The 22,641-nt window shown below is 34.1% G+C and overlaps 2 protein-coding genes across 2 annotated transcripts; one reads left to right on the top strand and one right to left on the bottom strand.

Annotated features, from left to right (window-relative positions):
• Window positions 1–6,064: 6,064 nt before the first annotated feature.
• On the top strand, window positions 6,065–9,969 carry LOC108458926 (phosphatidylinositol:ceramide inositolphosphotransferase 1-like). Its single transcript, XM_053026457.1, has 12 exons — window positions 6,065–6,545; window positions 6,641–6,730; window positions 7,078–7,164; window positions 7,266–7,334; window positions 7,480–7,560; window positions 8,156–8,227; window positions 8,407–8,467; window positions 8,570–8,672; window positions 8,966–9,061; window positions 9,139–9,185; window positions 9,302–9,429; window positions 9,528–9,969. The coding sequence occupies exons 1-12, from the start codon at window positions 6,513–6,515 to the stop codon at window positions 9,606–9,608; spliced, it is 948 nt and encodes a 315-aa protein (XP_052882417.1). The 5' UTR covers window positions 6,065–6,512; the 3' UTR covers window positions 9,609–9,969.
• An 841-nt stretch (window positions 9,970–10,810) lies between these two features.
• On the bottom strand, window positions 10,811–13,070 carry LOC108460870 (uncharacterized). The gene is made up of 2 exons (XM_017760563.2): window positions 12,151–13,070; window positions 10,811–11,578 (listed from the first exon to the last, which is right to left on the bottom strand). Exons 1-2 carry the CDS (start codon window positions 12,567–12,569, stop codon window positions 11,344–11,346), a joined length of 654 nt encoding a protein of 217 aa, XP_017616052.1. The 5' UTR covers window positions 12,570–13,070; the 3' UTR covers window positions 10,811–11,343.
• Between the last annotated feature and the right edge of the window lie 9,571 nt (window positions 13,071–22,641).

A 22,641-nucleotide genomic window follows, 5' to 3' on the forward strand; every position in this document is an offset into this window, starting at 1 on the left:
AAGCCCCAAAATACCGTTGTGCACGAAAATGCACACTCTGCACTCTAATCATCCAAATGCACCATATTCATTAACAATCGTCTCACGAGCGCCAGACGTCATGAGTTCTAAAATACCAATGTTTCGGTATTTTGACTTTTACCGATTCAGTCTAAGGGAGGGTGTCGTTTACACACCTGGTTGATGACGATTGATGATGATATCTCCCACGCGATAATCCTACAATCGATCACTAACACATTAGACTTACGAATTAATGATAACTAACATAAATCCAATTCAACTAACCTAATCATCACACAAGTTAGTCATTTACGCACGAGGGGCAAAATAGTCATTTAACACCCTAGGCAAAATGGTAATTTTACCCCACAAGGGTATCTCGGTAATTCTACCCTACAGGGGTATTTCGATATTTCTACCCTACAATTTTGGTAATTCTACAAATTATCCACTTGGACCTACGAACCTATTGGGACCACATGGCCCATTTCAGCCCATCGCGACCCGAAATAGCCATCCTACTGCTAGAGTAATGAGAAATACACACCTATTAGGAGACTGCAGTTAATCCGCGCTCCAAACACTCTTAGCTGACGCCCAACCGAAACGAACACGTCACAAAGCGAAAGGGATAAGCCAAGAAGGGTATGCCTACTCTCTTTATGGTTTGCTCTATTTAAAGCTAGCTCTCCATCTACTCTTATGTTAGCTTCCCGATGTGGGATCCCTCCATCACCAGAGTTTAAAACCAACACCAACTCTTGCCGTCCCAACATAGCAAAATAATCAACCTTTGTGTGCCAAGTGATTCGAACTAAAGTCCTCTCACATGCCAACTTACACCACCACCACTAGGCCATCAACTCATTTGTGTTATAAATCCAACACATTAAACTTTAAAGCGCACCTACTTACTTCCAGATTTATTGAAAAGAAAACCAAAATATATTGCAAGAGCCAAGACTTAAACCTTGGACCCCTTGCTTCCTCTATGGCGTCACTTCCTTGTCCCCTAAGTGGCGCCACCTTGCCACCACACCACACGCCTTTTTGTGTCATCTTTTACCCCTTTACTCTTAAAAGCCCAAACGCCAATTGTATCACCTATTCATAAAATTAAAATTCCGAAGACTACTACGGATTTAACTTAAGTTTGGGCCTTCCAAAGGCCCATTAACCTACTAAAATATATATATTAACCAACCAGAACACACACAAATTTTAAAAATCACAGAAACACAGAAAACCCAAAAATTGGGGCGTTACAAAAGGGATTTGCTTTAAACCAATCTAACTATATAGAGAAAATGTGGGATTTGCTTTAAACCAATTTCACTATATAAAGAAAGTGCTAAAGAAGTTTAATAGTTTTGATGTAGTTCCTGTGAAACTCCTGTTAATTTTAGCATACAATTGATAAAGAATAAAGGAAATAGTGTTTCTCAATTAGATTATGCTAAAATTATTGGAAGCCTTATAATCTTGATGAACTACATTCAGCCTGATATTGTTTATGCAGTTTGTAAACTAAGTAAATATACTCATAATCCTATCAATGAGCATTGGTATACTCTACAGCGTATGCTTAAATACCTTAAAGGTAACAATAACTTGGAAGTTAGAATTTTTCGGATACCCTGCAGCCCTAAAGGGATGTTGTGATGCAAACTGGGTAACTAATAATGATGAAGTTAGCTCTACAAGTAGATATATTTTTACATTAGGTGGAACAACTATTTCTTGGAAGTCTGCTAAACAAATTTGTATTGCTTGATCAACGGTGGTATCAGATTTTATAGCTCTTGACTTAGCCGGGTAAGAGGCCGAGTGGTTTAGTAATCTACTTGCAGAGATTCCTTTATAGGAAAAACTGACACCTTCCGTATCTCTATTATGTGACTCACAAACCACAATTTGCATTGCTAAGAGCCAAGCTTACAATGGTAAGAAGATGCATATTCGAATAAGACATGAATATGTGATACATTTAATAAAGAATAGAGTACTCACTTCGGAGTACGTGAAGTCTGAAAAAACCTAGCTTATCTACTAACTAAAGGGTTAAGTAGGAAAATAGTTCTTGATTCGTTGAGGGGGATAGGTCTTAAGCCTAGTGTTGAGGAATTCATGGTGGATACCCAACTTAGTTTTCTAAGTTTAATGTGGTCAAATGAAATCATGGAAAGACTTATAGTGTACATTTCACTTATCCCTATAGAAAACGATGTACATTCATAAGGTTGAGTTCTTACTCATAATGAATTCATATATTAGAGCTTGGATGGTCTTATTGAGACGGACTTAATAAATTCACCGAATTTAAATTTGAGAGGATGAGCTTAATATATGCTCTTAATGATTTCATAGCCCTGATTTGGGTAGTCTATATTAAGATAGACTTGATGAAATCACCTACGTAAGTGTAAAGAATTAGCCACCTTCTATGAAAGATATTAGGCAGTCTTTCTAGAACACTTAGTAGTATCCCAGGGTGTATTGGCTAAAACTTGATTATCTGATGCTGAACATCAATTGAATCTGAAATTAGTCGTGTGTCATAAGTTAACCCCTATCTTAATAAGTTCAAGATTCGCTCACTTGTTAAAGAGAAAAATCACTCATTTCACTATGTAGTAGTTCAAATCCACTAGATACTAGTGCTTAAGTGGCTAATTTCGTTGTTGCTCTTCTCACGTTTTACTTTTTCTCATGTTTACAAAAATTTCCAATTCTTTTGCATTAGTGGGGGAATGTTATTAATGCAAAGTAGGTAATCTCATATTGGTTGAGAAAAGACTTCTAAGAGGGTTTAAACATAGTCTTGCCTTTTACCCTAATTGAGTAATTAGGGCTAAAAGCCCAATACACGCGCATCGTCGTCTTTGCTCGCCCAACCCGTGTCAATGTCTACGATAAAATTTCTTTTCTTTTTATCAAAAATATTTTTTGTTGTTTTTTAGAATATTTTCAATTGCAGAAAATCCTCTGACTTTTTGGTAACTAACGCTATTTTTCTTACCATTTTACCCATTTAGAAAATAGTATAAATAACATACCATTCTCATTTTTCACAACAAGAAAAACAACAAGAATCTCATTCTTCTTTCCTCAACTCACCTGTTTTCTTTTCAGTTTATTTCCCTACTATTTTTTTGATTCCTTTCGAGAAGAGTAATATCAATTGTGTTCTATCTCCTTTATTCGAGTGTACGAATATTGAAGTCAATTACACTGATCAGGACAAATTTACTTCTAAAAACAATAGTTCTGCCATGACAAAGTGATTATTGTATTTATTTATACTCAGTGTATTTTTTCTATCAAATACTAACAATTTTATTTTGCAGTAGTATATTTCCAACAATAATTACTTTATTTTTCTGAAGTAAATTGTGTTTTTATTTATTTGGTCTTTGCTTATATTTATTTTACTGTTACCTAGCTTTGTGATTGTTGTCTTCAACGTTTCAAACAAGCTACTAAAGTTTTTTCTATATATATAAATATAGTTATTTCTTTGTAAATTGATTTCACATTCCTCACAAATCAAACATGCCTTAATAGATATATTTTTTTAATTAAACTTCAATGGTTGGTTATCTAGAAGCTTCTCATTGGAAGCAATAAAAAAAAATGAATTGAACATATTCATGGATCAAACAGGTGACTATTTGAAATCCTCCCATTGTTCGGTCCACTTCATTTATTCTAAAAATTAATAAAATATTAGTTTAATACTGTTAAACAATTGAAGTCTTATGGTTGGTTTGATTCATTTTTTAAATCATTGCAAACCTAATGTTTTTATTTTAATCTTTCTAAATATCAAATTAAAAGACCAAAAAAAAAAAAAAATTTACTAAAGCCTTTTCGTACCCAATCTGACTTTTTCCCTCTCCCTTCTAGTGGAAGTCTGGAAGATATGAACAATATGCTGACATTCCAATTTTGAAATTTCCAACAAGTTTCCCAACCTTAAATTTATTTACTCATTCATTCATACCACCAAAGTTTCCTATTATGAAACCTCCATACATCATCAATGTTTGAATTTACAAGCATAAGATTAAATAATTAATTTTTAAGGAAATCCAAAATTCAGACACAAACCTTAAACCTTACAGCCTTAGTTGTATAGAAAGGTGAAGCACCATGCGGTGATGTCTGGACATACTTTTAACTTAAGTTTTTAACATTAATCACTAACTGATTGGTTAACCCCACAAAAATTCAAATCCTCCAATCTTCACTTTCATTTTCTACGAATAAACTTTACAACTTTTTTATATCCAATTGAGTCTCTCATTAAATAAATCTTTTGATCAACGTTAATTATTATAATTTTGATATGGTTATTAATGGCGTTGATGTGACATTTCATATTAACAACAATTGTTAAAGTGACATTGCCACATTAATAAAAAATAATTTTTCTCCATCAATGCTATAACGATTAACGTTAATTAAAAAATTTTAAGTTAATTTTATTAGTTTAAAGACTAAATTAAATGCAAAACGATCATAATAACTTTATTGATATTTTGAAAAATTTCGAAAATAATTAAAAATTTCAGTGAAGACCTTCCAGAAAAAAGAATCAACATTACCCTACCACGGAATTTGTTTTAAATTTTAAAAAAAAAAAACTAATTAAATAATGTTTAAGTTGATCTAAAATGTTATAATCAAGGCAGATTAGGGGATTTGGTTATTGTTAGTGATAAAGAGGACAAATAGACAAGTCGACATCAACACGTTTCGGGAAAAGAGCGGGCTTGGCGGTTTTGTGTCTTTGCCAACTACAAAAAATGGCCCCTTTTTCTGTTTTTCGTTCTGGAAATTTTGATTCTTCAAAACGCACTTTCCCTCTCCTGCCTTTGTTGATTCATTGTTTTGTTTTGTATTGTTTAGTGGGGTTTGGCCATAAAATATCCCAAACGCACCTCGACTGTGAGGAAGCTTCGACCGTCGCTGGCAATAACCACCATTGACTCTCACTATTTTATGACCGCTTGCATCCATATGGCACTCCGCCACTTTCTCAATAAAAACGCTGTATATACCAAATGAATATGTTATATACTTCATCAATGTATATAATAAATTCTTACAATATATAAATAATACATAGTTGATAAAGATAAAGATTTTGGACATTGCAAGTGTCAATTTCAGTCTTATCATTTATAGTTATGATGTATGGATTTTTATCATGTGCGTGCATTTTGTTTAATTTTTATTTGTTATACATTATATTAATTCATTTTACATTATAGTTGGTCAAACATGTATTTATATTTATAATTTATAATTACTTTATATTAGTAAAATTTTGAAAAATATATAATAAAATAAAATTTAATTATATTAAAGTTTGATTCCTCTACTTTAATATTATGGATTTAGTCTCATTATTTTTGTATTTTAATAATTGAGACAATTTTAATTTAATAATTTTATTATTATTATTTAAGCTTACATTATGCAAATGAATTTTTTTTAAAATGTGATCTAATTTAATTTAATTAAATTTATTTAATAATATTATTAATTAAAATTAAATTAAAAATAAACCTCTAAAACTAAAAAAAAATTCAAATATGTAAAAAATAGTCATTAACGATTTATTTCATGATAAAAATGGTAAAAGTTAGTTTGGTTGATCTTACAAATTGTGCTTCCTATTATGATTTTTAAATAAAAAGTTTTATGTGGTATTGGGAATGGGTAAAGTAGAGGACATGAAATTGAAGCCATATCTTTAAACTTAGTGTGATAATAGTTGAATGCATTTTAAAACAAAATTTGATTTGCATTTTCATTCATAAACTATAAAATTGATAATATATATATATATATATATGATTTTAACTTGGTTAAAATGCGTTCCCATCAATACACACTTTGTTTTAATTACAAATTTTAAAATTTCAGTTAAGTGAATCTAAAATCAAAGGGAAATTCTGGAAAGTGGAGACGGCCGTGAATGTCTCACCCACCACCGGAAGGGCATTTAAGTAAACAAACAAATAAATTGAAATGTTGACAAAATATAAAAATATAGTTGCGGCGAAGTTTCTTTTTATCATTCCTTTTAAATTAATTTTCACAAATTTGAACACTCGGTTCATTTATATTGAAGCCCAACAAGTCTTTTATTTCAACCTTTTTCTCTATTTTCATTTTCTTTCTCTTCCTTGGTTCCCCATCCTCATCCTGGATCGCCAGTCTTTGATCCCTCGAAGAATCGATTAATCGGCGGCGGCGGCGGCGGCGGGGTTTACACTTGTGCTGGATTTGAAGTTGGTTTTTGTTGGTGGAAAACAAAAGGGAGAAACATTAATAAAATTTGCTACCTTTTATTCATATTTTTTTAAATTTTGGGGAGGTTAAGGTTTTTGTTAAAAAGGGGATTTGCACAAAAATTGAGCGGTTTTGAATTTTAGAGATGTTGACCTTAACCGGTGGGCTTTGAACTACTATGGAACTCGTTGTTACACGACATCAAGATGACGCTTTACATTGGTCGCGAAGCTTCAAAGGTTCCCCCCCCCCCCCCCCTCTTTATGTTCTTTGTATTGGGGAATGGAAATTATAAGGGATTTTGATTTGATTTGATTTGATTTTTTGTTTCTAGTTGTGGAAGAGAATTTGTGCAGAGACAACTACAGAGATCAACCTTCTTCTAGACAATTGGAAATACCTTCTTGCTGGTCTAATTTTTCAGGTTTCATTTCTATTTTCAATCTATTTGTTTGAGTTTGAATAATTCCCAAAGTTGATTGATTTCTTTCTCTTACCAATTTTTGCATTTTAAGTAGTAAATGGGGGAGTGGAAAAGCTAGCATCTTTTCTAAAAAAAACAGAGCTGCTTGTTTTGATTTTTTTTTTTTTAAAAAGTAAGATCTGGTTAACTATAACCGGGAGAAATAAGACAAATCTATATCATGGTTCATACAGATTATATTGCATATTGTTTGAGCTTTAGTATATGCTACATTTTTCATTGCTTCTCTCGAAGTTTTGGATCATCTTAGAAGGATGTGGGTCTAAAATATGGCTTTGTCCCTGCAGTATATTCATGGTCTAGCTGCCCGAGGAGTTCATTATTTACACCGGCCAGGGCCAACACTTCAGGATCTTGGTTTTTTCATTCTTCCAGTAAGAACAACTTTCTTTTGATTTTGCTCTTTGTTTGTCTCTATTATATGTCAGTTATTTGGTGAAATGTCTTCTTATATTTAATTTTCTTTTATATTTAGGAGCTTGGGCAAGATAAAGGCTATATCAGTGAGACAGTGTTCACCTGTGTCTTTTTATCATTTCTATTGGTAAAGTTATTCTGATGTTGTTGGCTTTTCTTCCTTTACTTTTCTATTTATTTCATTAGTTGTGTTCAGTTCTCACTTTTCTAGTGGACGAAATTGCAGTTCTTTTATTTCTCCGCTTCTAACATGTGAGTTGCTCTATTTGCAGTGGACTTTCCATCCTTTCATCTTCAAGACCAAAAAGATCTACACAGTTCTTGTTTGGTGCAGGGTGCTAGCATTTTTAGTTGTAAGTACACCCAATTTATGGCCTTGTTGTAGGACTAGTTATTAGGTTCTTCCTTCTGTCGAAGTATGCCATGTATGTCACTGTGGTTAGTGAGAATCATTGGATTCTCATATTGAATATTAGATTGCTTGTCCTTTTTCTCTGCCTGGTAATTATTGAAATGCTAATTAAATTTTATAGGCTCATCCAACTTTTCTCCAATCTCAGTAATGACTACTGAGCTCATTTTAGCTAAAGTAAGATGTCAATTATAAAATAGCAGATATTACCCCTCCCCCTGCCAATATATATTTTATTAATCAAATGAGTCCTTCAATTTGAAGTACCGTTTTCATCAATAACCTGTCCAATGAAACTGAATTCAATGCTTAAGTTGTTCAACTACCTTTATTAATACTTTTTATTAAGTTGTTCAAATGAGTCCATCAATTTGAAGTGCCATTTTCATCAATAACCTGTCCAATGAAACTGAATTCAATGCTTAAGTAGTTCAACAACCTTTATTAATACAATGAGTCTTGATAAATGATGAAACCTTAAGCCTTAGTTTTTTGCTTACAGTTTTTTTGTTTTTTTGTCTATTTTTGTGCTACAGGCTTCTCAGATTCTCCGAATCATTACATTCTATTCTACTCAGCTTCCTGGTCCTAATTATCACTGCCGAGAGGTATAGTCTTGAACTTATGTCTGTACTTGCTTTCGACTTTATGAGAACACTGTGAAATGGTTATTGTTATTGTTATTATTATTGTTGTTGTTGTTGTTGTTGTTATTGTTGTTGTTATTTTGCATTGTACATTTGTTTGCTTGGTTAAGAACATTTTAGTAAATAACCTCTTTTTGTAGGGTTCAAAGCTTGCCAGGTTGCCGAAACCGGAGAGTGTGCTAGAAGTCCTCTTAATTAATTGTATGTATTCTTATTTTATTTAAAATTTAATTAATTGCCTTTAATTATATAGATATGTTTCTTAATAACTATTTTGGCTCATTTACTTTGTTGATTTTTCAGTTCCTCGAGGTGTAATATATGGTTGTGGTGACTTGATTTTTTCATCACACATGATCTTCACCCTAGTCTTTGTGCTAACCTATCAGAAATATGGCACACGAAGGTAAAACACATGGCTTATTTGTTTCACTTATTTTTAGGCATTAGCCCCAATGATGTAGGGGAAAAAGATGAAAGAAATCCAATTCGGAACATCCTGAGATTATTATGTCGAGTACCATTCTTGTAACTTTTTCTGATTTGCAATTGCAAAATATTTGGATCAGACTGTATCATAAGTATGTTCTATTAGTTTCTTGTATACAGTCAATGGGGCAAAGAATTCTGGCTTATTATGTTATGTAAGTATCAGTGGACGAATATTTGGTTTTTTATGGTATTGTTGTCCAATTGCAGGTGCATAAAGCAGTTGGCTTGGTTGGTAGCTATCATCCAAAGTCTCTTGATTGTGGCATCCCGGAAACATTACACAGTTGATGTAGTTGTCGCATGGTATGAAATGCCCTTTTGGAATTTCCATTATTATTCTTTTTCCAATTTATTTTGACTTTAGTCGGATTTCACTGCAGGTATACTGTTAATTTAGTGGTATTCTTCATAGACAAGAAACTGCCAGGTTAGAAATTAGAATGCTTCGACTTTTGATTTTATCTAATTTGGTATAATCTATAAGTCTTCCAGTGACCGGGACATAACTTCATCAGTAGTTTTAACACCAAGATATTACTGCAGAATTGCCTGACAGAACCAGTGGAAATTTACCTCTGTTGCTACCATTAAGCACCAAGGACAAGGATAGTAAGACCAAAGAAGAGAACCAGAAGCTCTTGAATGGGAATTCTGTAGACCCTGCTGATTGGGTATAAATAATGATTTTATCTGTTAATTTTCCTCTTTGAATATCTTCATGGTGATATCCAATTTAGATTGGCATTTATGCTTTCTATTATTTGTTTAGAGGCGGAGAAGTGAAGTTAATGGCAAGACAATGGAAGATGCAAATGGACTCCATGCCGATACTGCAATGAATGGTGCGTAGATGATGGAAGCTGCCTGCTATTACTGTAATCGTGCTCTGCTCGGATCCATATGATCTTTTGATTAAAGGCTTAGCATCTTCCAATACTGGTAATTTGATTTGTATTCTTAAGAAAAACAGAAACTGAGTAGTGCACTTGTACATTGTGCTGTCCTTCCCTGTCTTTGCATAAAATCATCGGCCATCAGCATCAACATATATCATGGAATATTCGAAGCTCCTATTGCCAGTGCCTGTGTCATTCTCTTTCCCATGTCGAACGCTGAAATTGTGATTGTTGTCTCTCAATGCCGAAGGCCATTGAGATAAACCTGTTTTTTAAGGTTTTAAGTAACTATTAAATCTTTATGTTTCATCTCAAGACATTCCAGGTTTGACTTGAATCTTTAGGAGAACTGAAAACCAAACTTCAAATGGAAATTATAGTAGTAGACTTTTAGAAAACTCAGATTCCTGCAACTAAAATTGGACGAGCACATGACTACTTTTCATTTCTTCACTGATGCATGTGATGGTTATGTAAAGCTAGTGCGTACTGTCCCCAGGCATAGTAGTGTGCGGGAAAAAGAAGTCTTCTTTTTTCCTTCAGTCATCAAAGCCAGGCTGCTTCATCTTTCAGGCACAATAATGTTTAACTGCTGCACGTTTATCTTCAAAGGAATCCAATAATAGAGCAACGTGGCCATGTTGAAAAGAGTACAGATTCCAACATGGAGCCATTGCTCTGGAACATTCCCGGTTTAGTAATTGACAAATTGTGGGGAGATCATGTGGGTCTGAATGGAATGCACAAAGACGTTTTATGTAATAATATAAGTACTTGAACGAACTGGTCAATAATAGGAAGCTGAGAGCTTAGAGAAGATGCTGCAAAATTCCATCATTGCTGCATGTTTGACCTCTGCCCCCCCCCCCTCCCCCCCCCAACCGGGTGGCCATGCTTATGCCGCCACCTATCGGACAGACTCCCTTGATTTTTATGATTTTGTTATCCTTTTCTCCTTGTTGGATGAGTGTGACCAGGGCCTGCTTAAACTGAAACGGGGACTGTTGTATTTTATGTGGTCATCTCATTTCTTGGGTCCATTTCTTGATTATAGGCTTCCATGTTAACTCAGCAGATAGCAACATATACTTGTAATCGGATATCGAATCCCTTTTTTTTTCCACGTTCAATTTTTATTGTGACGAGTCCACAAAAATGGCACTGGGAAAGACCTTTGTTTACAATTTTATACTTGGTTGTTTGCTACATTAATGTAATACCCTTTTCAAGTCGACCACTTGTGCATTAATGAGGCATACAGGGAGGGAAGTATTTTGATGGTTTAGAACAGCAGAAGATAAGAGACAAAAGAATCTTGTCTGTCGTATGTAGTTGTTAATTGATGGCGGGACCATGGTGTCATCAAACAACCGTCTATGCCAGACACTGCTTTGTCTTACTTGAATGAAAAGGCCAAATGCGTTTTCTTGAGTGTCCCCACTGCTTTAATATCAATCTCCTTTTGCTTGTTTAAGCTTAAGGGTGGAAAGTGACGCCCACGAAACGTTCCAACAAAGATAATACCAATTTGGAAGTCAATAGAAGCAAAAAAAAAAAAAACGAATAGTTGTACAGGTTTTCAAATTTTTATTTTTAATATATTGGGTATATTGAACTCTCTAAGACTATATTATTATTCATCTCCGTTTCATTCGTTCGATTTTGTTCAAGAACATGTGGTACCGAATTTTAGGATGATGGCATATTGAAGTGAAAGAGCCATGATATCACAAATGCAAATACCATGCAAGCAAGGAGAAAATTGAGGATGCGGTGGCCATGCCAGAAACTTGGAGTGTCTGTATGAGCTGCTGGTCCTGGGACTGCAGCTGTTGTCGTGGAACTGTTGGTGTCGTTCGATTGATCGGTACCCTCGTTCACTCCAACTACATTGTGTGCAATAGAATGACAAATCTCGCAAGTCCTGAAACAATTAAGCAGACTTGAATTATCAATATCATCAATTATATATATAATGAAGCCATGTTCATCTGCCATGATAACAGTTTTATGCATAGTTATTGCATCAATAGTTGTTTCGACAAAACATTACATAAATCCGGACATGCATGAAGTGCAGAACATGCCAATGGCTAGAATAGAGAGCTACTTGCACCACTCATATAATGTCAATAATAGGGAACCATTAGTTAAAAAACTTCCAAAGTGGCATACCACCAAGCAATGATCATTAATCAAAGGGAATGCATCAAAAAAGGTCAAATCTTCACTTTCATACAATGATAGGAGATTCCTAAATCACAAAAAAACAAAGCACTTAGCAGCAAACAATTTGTCGGTTTAGTCTTAAAACATATCGTAGGAGAGTTTTTAAAGCTTTAAGCATTACTTTAATTTCTTCTCCATTAAGCAAATCAAATGCATTTTTCACCTTATCAAAATAACCAAAAATTTTAACTCTTCGTTCCCTTGAGTGGGTAGTTAATGTTATTAAGAAAGAGTAAATTCCAAGTCAATAGAAATGTTTTCACTTACTTATTTCCTCTGATCTTGAACCATGCCTCAGCGCAAAGTTTATGAGCAGCAGCAAGATCATCTTTACAAGAACAACCCAATTCAATAGAAACCCCGGATTCATGGCTGTTACTTTCCAAACCCAAATGACAAATTCTACAAACTTTCTCCACTTTGGCCAAATGCACCTTGATTTCAGCAACTCCTCCCTCAGTCTCCGCCTCCACTGAACAATCCGACACCCTCCTGGAATCCGAAGCGCCGCCGTCAATCTCTCCCTCGGCGAAGCTGTAATCGTCATAAGAACCAACTGCAGTTGAATAAAACTGAGAGTAGCATGAACCCTCGTCGGCTTCCGAGAAGCAGACGCTAGCCTCCCCGGAGCTGACGTCACTCCCGTCGCGGCGGTGAGTTCCTTGCTCTAAATCGATGTGGGACATCTCTAGAAAAGACCCAGAAGCTCAAAACTTGACAACTTTGGAGTTAAATTCGCTTATAATGTCTCAATAGTTTGAAGATGTAAACGCTTGATAGGCTCAAAATTTCAAGCTTTGGATGGGGTTTTAACAAAACTAAGATAAAAAATGGGAATTTAAATAAGTTTCCATTTTAATATCTCACCCTTTAATTCGATAAACGTTTCAATAAGAAAGAAAACTTATAAAATGGAAACACCCAAAACAAAGGTGAAGAAGAAGGGAAGATTTAGAGAACATTCATGGCTCAATAAATAAAACCTAAGAAAAATGGTGAGGAAAGGGATAAGAGAGGAGTGATGGTCTGTTAGAAGTGTCGTTCAGACAGAGACAGAGACAGGCACTGCAAAAGAAGAACAGAAACGTACAGTTAATGCACAGAAGAATTGAGGACTGAGAAGAGATTTGATATTTATTTTTTTTAATTATGAGAGTTAAAGGAAAAATAAGAAGAAACCAAGTTGAAAGAGGAAGTTTTGATGGTGGGTACTTTGGGATCTTTGTCTGAAGCAGATTCTGTACGTCCGATGGGATCATCAAGTTGTGATTTGTGAATCTTTAGATAATCGGACGTTTGATATTTCAAGTACCCATACTCCTTTGAATAACTCAATGAATTTTTTTGAGATTACCAAACAATTTCACGTTGGAAAACTAAATAGCCACTTTTTTGTCGTTTATGTTTTTTGGCTTTTATTTATTTTTTTCGTTTGGTTTAATATTTACTTTGTCCCTTTAACTTAAACATTTTTATCTAGTAAGTCTTTAATTATTTTGGACTTAGTGTCATGTAATGCGGATTAAAATACTTGACAAATTTATAAAAAAGTCTAATGAAAGTAAATTAATTAAATTAGGCTCATTCGATCAATTTAAATGGGCTCGATTCGTGAAACATGTGGAAAAGTTTATCTATTTAAAACTTTGAGTGAAACATCTTACAAAGGTAATTATTATAAATCCTAAGGAATAAAAATGTATAGAGTTTAAATCTCTTAATACTCTCATCTTATAGATAGGCACTAATCTTAGCTATTTATGTAATTTAATCTATACTATTGGAACTGGAGGAACTTAACTATAAATAGAGGTTTTCTCTAACCTTCAAAGTAATAGAGATACTTTGAGAGCATTTACTCAAACACATAGTGTGTGTTGCTTTCTTGTGGTATTTTTTGTTCTTTCATTGTTCTTTCAGAGTCAGGCTAATATAGGCGGATTTAAATTCAAAAAGTCGCCTAAGGTCACATGAATTGCGGACTAAAATTATAGCCTCATGATACTAGTTGGTACTTGAACTTGTATTCAGTGAATTAGGCCAGTATTCTATATTAACATTGTTAATTTGTACTAACATGACACTGTTAGCCAATTCAATGGTGCCATGTTGTAGATTCCTAGTATGTCATGTGACAAATACAAATAAAAAAATTAAAAATATAAATTAATAAAATATATATATAATTTTTCACATCAAGAATGAACTTAGACAACCATGCCTAAATTCATTTCAAATGTGTTTTTAGTAATTTTAAATATTTTTATTTTATAAAATATTAAGTTATTTATACTATTATTTTAAAATAAAATATATAGAATTTTAAAATATGTAAAGGGTTTTTAATTCTAAAAATTAGAATAAATTTGAACAAATGTGAAAAACATAGTTTTTTATTAATTTATATTTTAAATATTTTTTTATTTTTTAATCTATGTTTGTTGTATGACATAGTGAAACACCATTGAATTTGTTAGTAGTGCTATGTAAACACAAATCGTATCAATTTGGTTGACGAAATACAAATTTAAGTACCAACAAAATCTAAAGAAAAAAGATCAACTAGGTACAAATGAACAAGTTTAAGGGCAAAATAGATATCAACTCATTTAGTTTATATAAGTTAATAAGAATACAAAATTATCCTTGAGCTCTAGCAAAAAAAAAAAGAAGTTAAATCTTATTATTATTTTATATATTATGCATAAATTAGATATTTAGTCTTTGCATTTTAATTTTTTTAATTTTGTGACTTTTGTAGAAGTTGTTAATTGTAAATATAAGCAATTAGCACCGGTGATTAGTTTGCTTTAAAGTAGTTAATTAATTTGATTTCCACCAGTAATAGTTTTATATAAACTAGAAATTGTAACTTTATTTAGTGAGACAACACACTATGCAACAACATGGTATCAGAGGTGAAAATCAGGTTAAAATTGCCTCGTTTTTCATTTTTTTTGGTTTTTTTTCTTTTTTTATTTCATGTATTCTTGATTTCTTGCCTGCCATCATCATCAAGTCGGGTCCTCTGTACCATCACTATTATATCTTGTCACTCTGCTACCTCATGCTGTTCTGTCAATTAGTTTCTTGATTCACCATGTCATATCACGTGGCTTTATTGATTGGTTTCTTCTCTTGTTTCTCGTAACTTTCTTGGTTTGTTGGTTTGTCCAATCACAATCTCAGATGTTTCAAGTAGTGGTGGTGATTCTTGCACTATTATTTATTTCAATCATCCGGTTATATTCATCCTCCAAGGCACCGGGTGTTTAATTGGTTTCTCATCAGTTGGTCGACGATGAGAACTATGCCATTTGGAGTCGTTCCATGCGTATTGCATTATAAGCCAAGAATAAACTCGGTTTTGTTGATGGATCTTACATAAGGGACTTTATTCCTCCTGTCCTTCAACCACAATGAGACCGTTACAATGCAATTACCTTATCATGGATTCTGAATAGTGTTAGTACTAAGTTATCAGCTAGGATCGTATTTGCCACTAATGTTGCATAAAGATGGAAAGAATTGAAAGAATGTTATGATAAAGTTGATAGGATTCAAGTTATTTTTCTTCATCACGAAATTACCTCTAATGTTCAAGGTACTGCTTCTGTTTCAGTATTTTTTACTTAGTTGAAGTTACTTTGGGATGACTACGATATGTTAGTACCAGTTTCTTTCTATAATTGTGAACTGGGTCTTAATGAGTCTTATGTTGCACTTCGTAGTCAGATCTTGATTATGTAGCCTCTTCCCTCAGTGAATATTGCCTATTCTATGTTAGTTCAATAAGAGTCTCAGCAACTGTATTCTTCAAGAGTGTCTCTTATTTATCGCATGACCTTGTATTCTTTCAATATGCAAACTCAAAAGAAACAATTCAATGGGATTTGTGATCATTGTAAGGTGCAAGGGCAAAAAAAGATATCTTGTTACAAGTTAATTAGTTTCCTCTGGATTTTAAGTTCACTAAGCTCAAGTCAATTGGTTCCATGGCTAATCATGTTGAGTCAACCAAGTTATCTTCTAAATCTTTTTCTATATATACTTCTTTACCCTCGGTGCCAATATTCACTTAAGAATAATATTAATAGTTTTTAAGTTTATTAAATAATGATTCTAAACAAGCGGTCACTTCAATTGAAGGAACTACTCATATGGCAAGTATGGTTCCTAAGCCATCTTCCTTCTAGTGGATTTTGGATAATAGGGCTATAAATCATATGATATATGATGGAAAATGTCTTGAATCTCTTACTTTATGTGCTTCAAACTCAACTTTTGTCCAATTACCCACTGGCAAATCAGTTCCAATCATTCATACTGGCACATACACTTTATTTCTTTCTGCAAAACTTACGAATGTCTTTCATATACTGAATTTCAATTTCAATTTTCTTTCCATTTCCAAGTTAACACGTGACTTACATTGTTTTGTCTTTTTTTTATCCTTATTTTTATTTCTTTAGGACCTTTGTAATGGACATGTGAAGGCAATTGGTAAGGAGCAATATGGTCTCTACATACTTATGTCACAATCCCCTCTTCGTCAACCACCTTGTTTATCTACATCATCAATTGTTTCCTTTGCTCTCAAGATACTTCATTTCTTTGACATTCTCACTTTGAAAATATTTCTTTTTCCAAACTTAATAAATTTGATTATGTAACATGTCTTTTGGCTAAACAAACAAGACTTCCTTTTCCTATTAGTCATTCAAGAGCTACAACCCCTTTTGATTTAGTTCATTGATCGCGTGATTTCATGATAGGTTTTAAATATTTATAATTACTCGTTCTTGAACTAACTATTATCGCGATGTAGGCAAGTGTACCTATCGAACAGTAGTATAGTTTTAGCAAGACCGGATTGTCAAACCCAAAGGAACTAAAAGTACTAGTAATGATTGTCTTTTTATTATCTAGAAGAATAAAGAGGTTTTTGTTTTAACTAACTAATTACCTAAACTAAGAACGTACAGAGAATGGAATTGGGGAATTGCTTTTGGAAAAATCGATTGAATGAAGATAATACCTGAGGAAAAATCCACCTAGACTGTACTTGTTATTCTGGCTCCGAATCGGACGATTTATTCATTTAACTTATTCCGTAGAGATCCCTAAGTTATGTTATTATCCCTATTCAAGACTAATAATGTCTAATCCCTAGATTGAATAACATAGATTTTTCTCTAATTAACACTTTAGGGTTGCATTAACTCGATCTATGGATCCCCTTATTGTGTTTCACCCTAATTCGGTAAAATCTTGTCACCCTATATCTAGGCGCGCAATCAACTCCACTTAATTATGACAAATGTACTCTTAAAACAGGGTCTATTCCTCCTCTGAATAAGAGCTTATCTTGAATCGGTATCCTCGGATATCAAAACAAGAATTAAGAACACATAATTAAGAACAAGTCAAATATTTATCATACAATTCAGAAAATAATAACAATATTCGTCTTAGGTTTCATTCCCCTTAGGTATTTAGGGGATTTAGTTCATAACTAAATAAGAAAACATCTTAAAATAATAAAGAATACAAAACATAAAGAAAACCTAAAACTTTTGAAGGGGAATTAAGGAGAGATCTTCAGTCTTGATAATGAATCCGGCTTCTGAGATGAATCAATCGACTTTCTTGGAGTAATTCCTTACCCCCTACTCTGTCCTCCCTTTTCTTCCTTTTCTAGGGTGTATTTATAGGTCTTGGAATGCCTTAAAGCCCTCAAAATTAATCTTTTCCGAATTGGACTCAACTTGGGCTCGACAGGGACATGCCCGTGTGCAATTACTTCAGGCCGTGCTCGAGCCTGCTAAATTGACATGGCCGTGTAGTCTGCCTGTGTGAGGAGGTCCAGGCCGTGTTGATTTCATACTTTGGCACATTTTTTCTGTTTTTGGCCCGTTTCTCGTTCCTTTCGCTGCCCGTGTGCAATTACTTCAGGCCGTGCTCGAGCCTGCCAAATTGACATGGCCGTGTAGTCTGCCTGTGTGAGGAGGTCCAGGCCGTGTTGATTTCGTACTTTGGCACATTTTCTCTGTTTTTGGCCCGTTTCTCGTTCCTTTCGCTCTCCTATGCTCTCCTAAGTGTAAAACATGAAATTAAAGCATTAGGAGCATCGAATTCAACAATTCTAATGGAAAATCATCCATAAAATGTGTTAAACATGGGGTAAAAATATGTATAAATTACGGTTTATCAAACACCCCCACACTTGTAATGGCCTAAATTCATGGTTATCGGAACAATAGTTTCGTAACCATAGATTCGATTTAAAGAGAAATTTATTTCAATATTTTTGCTTGAAAATTTATATGATAGGAAAATCGTATGAAAATATTGATAGGAAAATTTTATCGGTTTAGTGATTAGTTAGAAAAAGAAATTATTGAAGAAATTGGGTAAAATAAGGTATCGAGACCTCTATCTCGTAAAACCTAGTCAAAAATAATTTTATAAATACTTATGAAATGTTATTAATGTGGTATTAAAATTTCGTTAGGAAATTTTAATGTTTGGGTAGTCAATTAAATGAAAAGGACTAAATTGTAATAGGTGTAAAAGTTGCTAGAGTGATTAAATAGCTTAAGAGTCTAATGAGAAAGGATTTAAAGGCAATTAGACCCAAAATTTATTTGGGCTGGACGGCAAGGGTATGAAATCGAGAAAAATTGATAAATTAAGGGTAAAATTGGAATATTGCAAAATTAACTAAATAAAACTAGGACTAAATAGGAAATATCTAGATTTCTCTTCATTTCTCTTCAATTCCAGCAGCTAAAAACGCCATAGGAGGGTTCTCTAAGCTGGTATTTCATAATTTTGCACCAAGTGAGTTAATCTTTGCCTTTTCTTGTAATTTTGTGTTTCTAAGACTTTTACAACTAGGTCCTACTATTAAATTCATTAGTTTTTGATTTCATGGATGAAATTGAAAGTCACCATGGTTGAGTGCTGTAAGTTCGTGTAACTTGAATTATATTCTTAAATGCTTGAGATTGTATGTTATTAATGTGAATATGATTTGAGTGTTCATTGTATGAAAATTTATGAAACATTGATATATTTGATAAAATGGGAAGAAATCCCATTTGAATGAAAGGAAAATTCGATGGATCTCTGAAAAGGAATTGACGGTAAAGAGGATCTAGCCCGGACGGGTGATCCTATCCTGATATAGCCCTCCCGAAGAATATGTGTAAAATGGATTTAGTTCGGACGGGTAATCCAATTAGGGTCTCAATTTAGCCTGACTGGTAATTCAGATCCAAGCTCATTAGAGTAATTGTCGTTGCAGGGGATTTAGCCTGGACTGGTAATCCCGACAATACTCTATGAGTTTAAATTGAAGGGGATTTAGCCTGGACTGGTAATCCCACTGCAAGGTTGAGGTTCGCGGGAGTGTGCTCTCTGAAATGGATATGTGCGCACATGAATATGAATTGACGAACCCGGAAATGTACACTAAAAGTGTATCTCTGAAAATCCATCAAAAATTCCAAGAAATTCAACGGGATAAATATGGAAAAATAACAAGGAAATGGAAATCATGGTATTGATGAGCTCATCAATCATAGAATATATTATTGGTACATGGAAATTATTATACTAACTTGAATGTTGAGTTTGTGCATATTAGGATAATAATGCATTGAATGGATATATGGATGTTTATTGTATTGTATTGAAAATATTAGGTAAGTATAATTCTTGTTACATGAGCTTACTAAGCACAAAGTGCTTACCCCATTTCCTTTTTCCCTGTTTTGTAGTGTTAAGAGCTCGGAGGTCGGATTTGGTCGGAGACACATCACACTGTCAACCTCAGGATTTCGGTATATAAAGAAACTTTATTTTGGAAATCAATGGCATGTATAAGCTAACAAAGTAAATGTTAACGTGAAATGAATGTAAAGTTAGCCATTAGTATGGTTAACAAACCTGGTTTTAGATATGTGATGATGTTATCTTATAAATATGCATGAATTTATCTTGAAAATATGTTGAATTGATTTGGTTGATGTGGATTGGTCTCGATTTAATATTGCAGGGAAGGTTAGATATTTATAAAGAGGTTATATTGAATATAAAAAAAAATTTAATTCGTAAACTCCGGTAATGCCTCGTACCCTATTCTGGTAATGAATACGGGTAGGGGTATTACACTTAAGCATTTGCTTGTCCTCAAGCAAAATTCTCAACTCATAATCAAAATAAATTCTTCTCAACTTATAATTTCTATCGATAATATCTCAGAATAACCCATAGGTAATCATACATTGAGAATTCAACTAAAAGAACATAAAAGTTTCAAACATTCCAAGTTGAGTATTTATTCATGCAAACATAGGTGTTTCTCCTCATTTAAGTAATTACCTTTGATTCAGAATACCACAGAGTTTCACATCCTCACTACAAATTCACTCAAATCACTCAAGGTGTTTAAGGACAATAAATGAAGCACTCAATAGTCAATAATGAAAAGTCATTACCATAGGCTTGCATGAAAATCAAATCTCCACCACTATAATTTAAGATGATACATCAATCAAAAAGTCTTTAGAGGGTTGTAATGAGGTTTGGTTAGGGGGTGTGGTCACAAGCTGAAAGAAAGGGTTAGAATCAAGATTGAATTGAAAAATTACCTAACTAGAAAAAGAGTTAATCACTACTTGCGTACAACAGAGCTTCTTCTCAGACTAAGGAATCTAACTTCTGAAGCTTACAAATAGAAGATCACTACTAATATGTATACATTTTTTTTAAGAACACATTAAATTACAGAGTAGAATAAAACATAGCTAAGCAACTATTTCAATTCAAATCTTGACAAAAAATGGGGCTTAAATTAATTTAGGGGATTTCAACAATAATGGGTTAAAGGTTAATATTAAGGATAATACAAGAAATGGCTTGTTAGGCTCAAGGGGGTTCACTAGGGGTTAATTGTGGAGGTAGGCTTTTCATGGCATGAGTGGGTTAATCCTAAGTGCCTTAATCATTTTGACATATCAAATCAAATGGTGTGGTCTCAACATGAATAATCAAGCAAGTTCTAGAATAACAGTTCACTATTGACGCACTCAAAGCAATAATAAAAGTGAGCATGAAAGAATTAATAGATGCTCAAAAGGCTCCAAAATCTCACAAAAATTATGGCTTTTTGATGTTTAAAACTTGTGAATCCCAACTCAAAGTAATACCTAAACTTTAGGGAAACAACCTAAGATTTAAATTCTTAAAAATCAACTTATCATGCTTGATTCTTTAATGTCTTAAAGTTTAAATAATCAATGCATAAATGCCTATGTTTTAACTCAAGATATATCAATCAAAATTTATCCTAAATATGATATGAGAGCTTTTTAAGTGAATAAGGCAGTCATTCAAGGATTTTTCTGATAATAAATAAATACCCCCCACACTTAAGATGTACATTGCCCTCAATGTACAAAGATAGATATTAGAGTATAAAAATAAGATAGGGAGAGAAGTGGAACTTCCTGTATAATGAATTCCTCGAACTAGAGTTCTTGAGAGTAATCGATTCGAGAGTGGAGGAGGATACTCCGGCGGTCGTAGAGGTTCATTAGGCCATAAGTCCTACGCCAAAAGTATATTATCTCTAGTGGTAGCTATGGTCGTGGGCGAGCAGGACATGACAGTCTTGGAGAACCTTTCATGGTGGAGTTTTAGTTCCTATGTGATGATGAGCTTAAGAGCTCTATATAACTGTGATAAAATCAAGAACTTTTTAGGGGATATTAGGAAGAATAATTACTCAAAAAGAAATAACCGAAATTAATAACTAAAATAAAGTTTCTAAAATCTAATAAAAATAAAAAGTCGTTTTAATAAAAATTAAAAACATAAAATAATAAATAAATGTTTTTAAACATCTTCATCGCTGGATGGTTCGCGAGGTAAGACTGGCGATGAGATGTGGAGGTGCTGACAAATTTGCTGTAGAGTAGCATCAATGTTGTCAAATCATTGAAAACACTGCTGCTCGAATCGAGTGAGGCGCTCAGAGATGTCAGCATATGAAGCCGCCGCATGAACTGGACGAGAGTGTGGTGGTGGCTGAGTCGGTGGGTCCTCATGCTGTGGGGGAACATCATCAGGAATGTCCTCGTAGGCCTCCTCCTCTGTAGATTGGGCGAGACGATACTAGGGAGGGTAGGTTCCTCAGCGCCTCTCGATCATCCTCATGCTAAGCATGTTCGAAATGCCTTATGGAGACATTTGGCCAATGAGGGTGAGGGATGATTCTTGGGCCGCGGTGTTAAGGAGCCCGAAGTATCACGCTAGTCGAGTCACGTAGGGGCCAATAGAGATAACCCCCTTCCTATGCCGTTCCGTCTGGTGCTGAATCGCGAGGGCGTTGAAGTAGGCAAGGTTAATGACGTGCCCGTGCAACATACACCATAAAAAGTAGGCGTTGTGAGTGTTGATGACGCCAGTGCTCTCTCGCCTCCCTGTAATCGTGTGAGCTAAAATGGCGTGTAGGTACCTCAGGGATGGTGGGAGAATTGATGCCTTGGAGCGACTAGGATTGTAGGAGGCTGCGCCAGGGGCCAAAGTGTGCCAGCACTTCGAAGGAGAGAAATGTATGTGGCGAGTGAGAGCATCTAAGTCATTTTCCTCCTTGAACTCCTCCGTATATAAGCCTAGTGCAGCACCGAATTCTGGGACGCTTAGCTGGAGGACTAACCCGCCTAGGCGAAATTAGTCCGTGCCGGGATC

The sequence above is a fragment of the Gossypium arboreum genome, chromosome 4 (assembly GCF_025698485.1).
Source record: "Gossypium arboreum isolate Shixiya-1 chromosome 4, ASM2569848v2, whole genome shotgun sequence".
Classification (NCBI taxonomy): Eukaryota; Viridiplantae; Streptophyta; class Magnoliopsida; order Malvales; family Malvaceae; genus Gossypium; species Gossypium arboreum.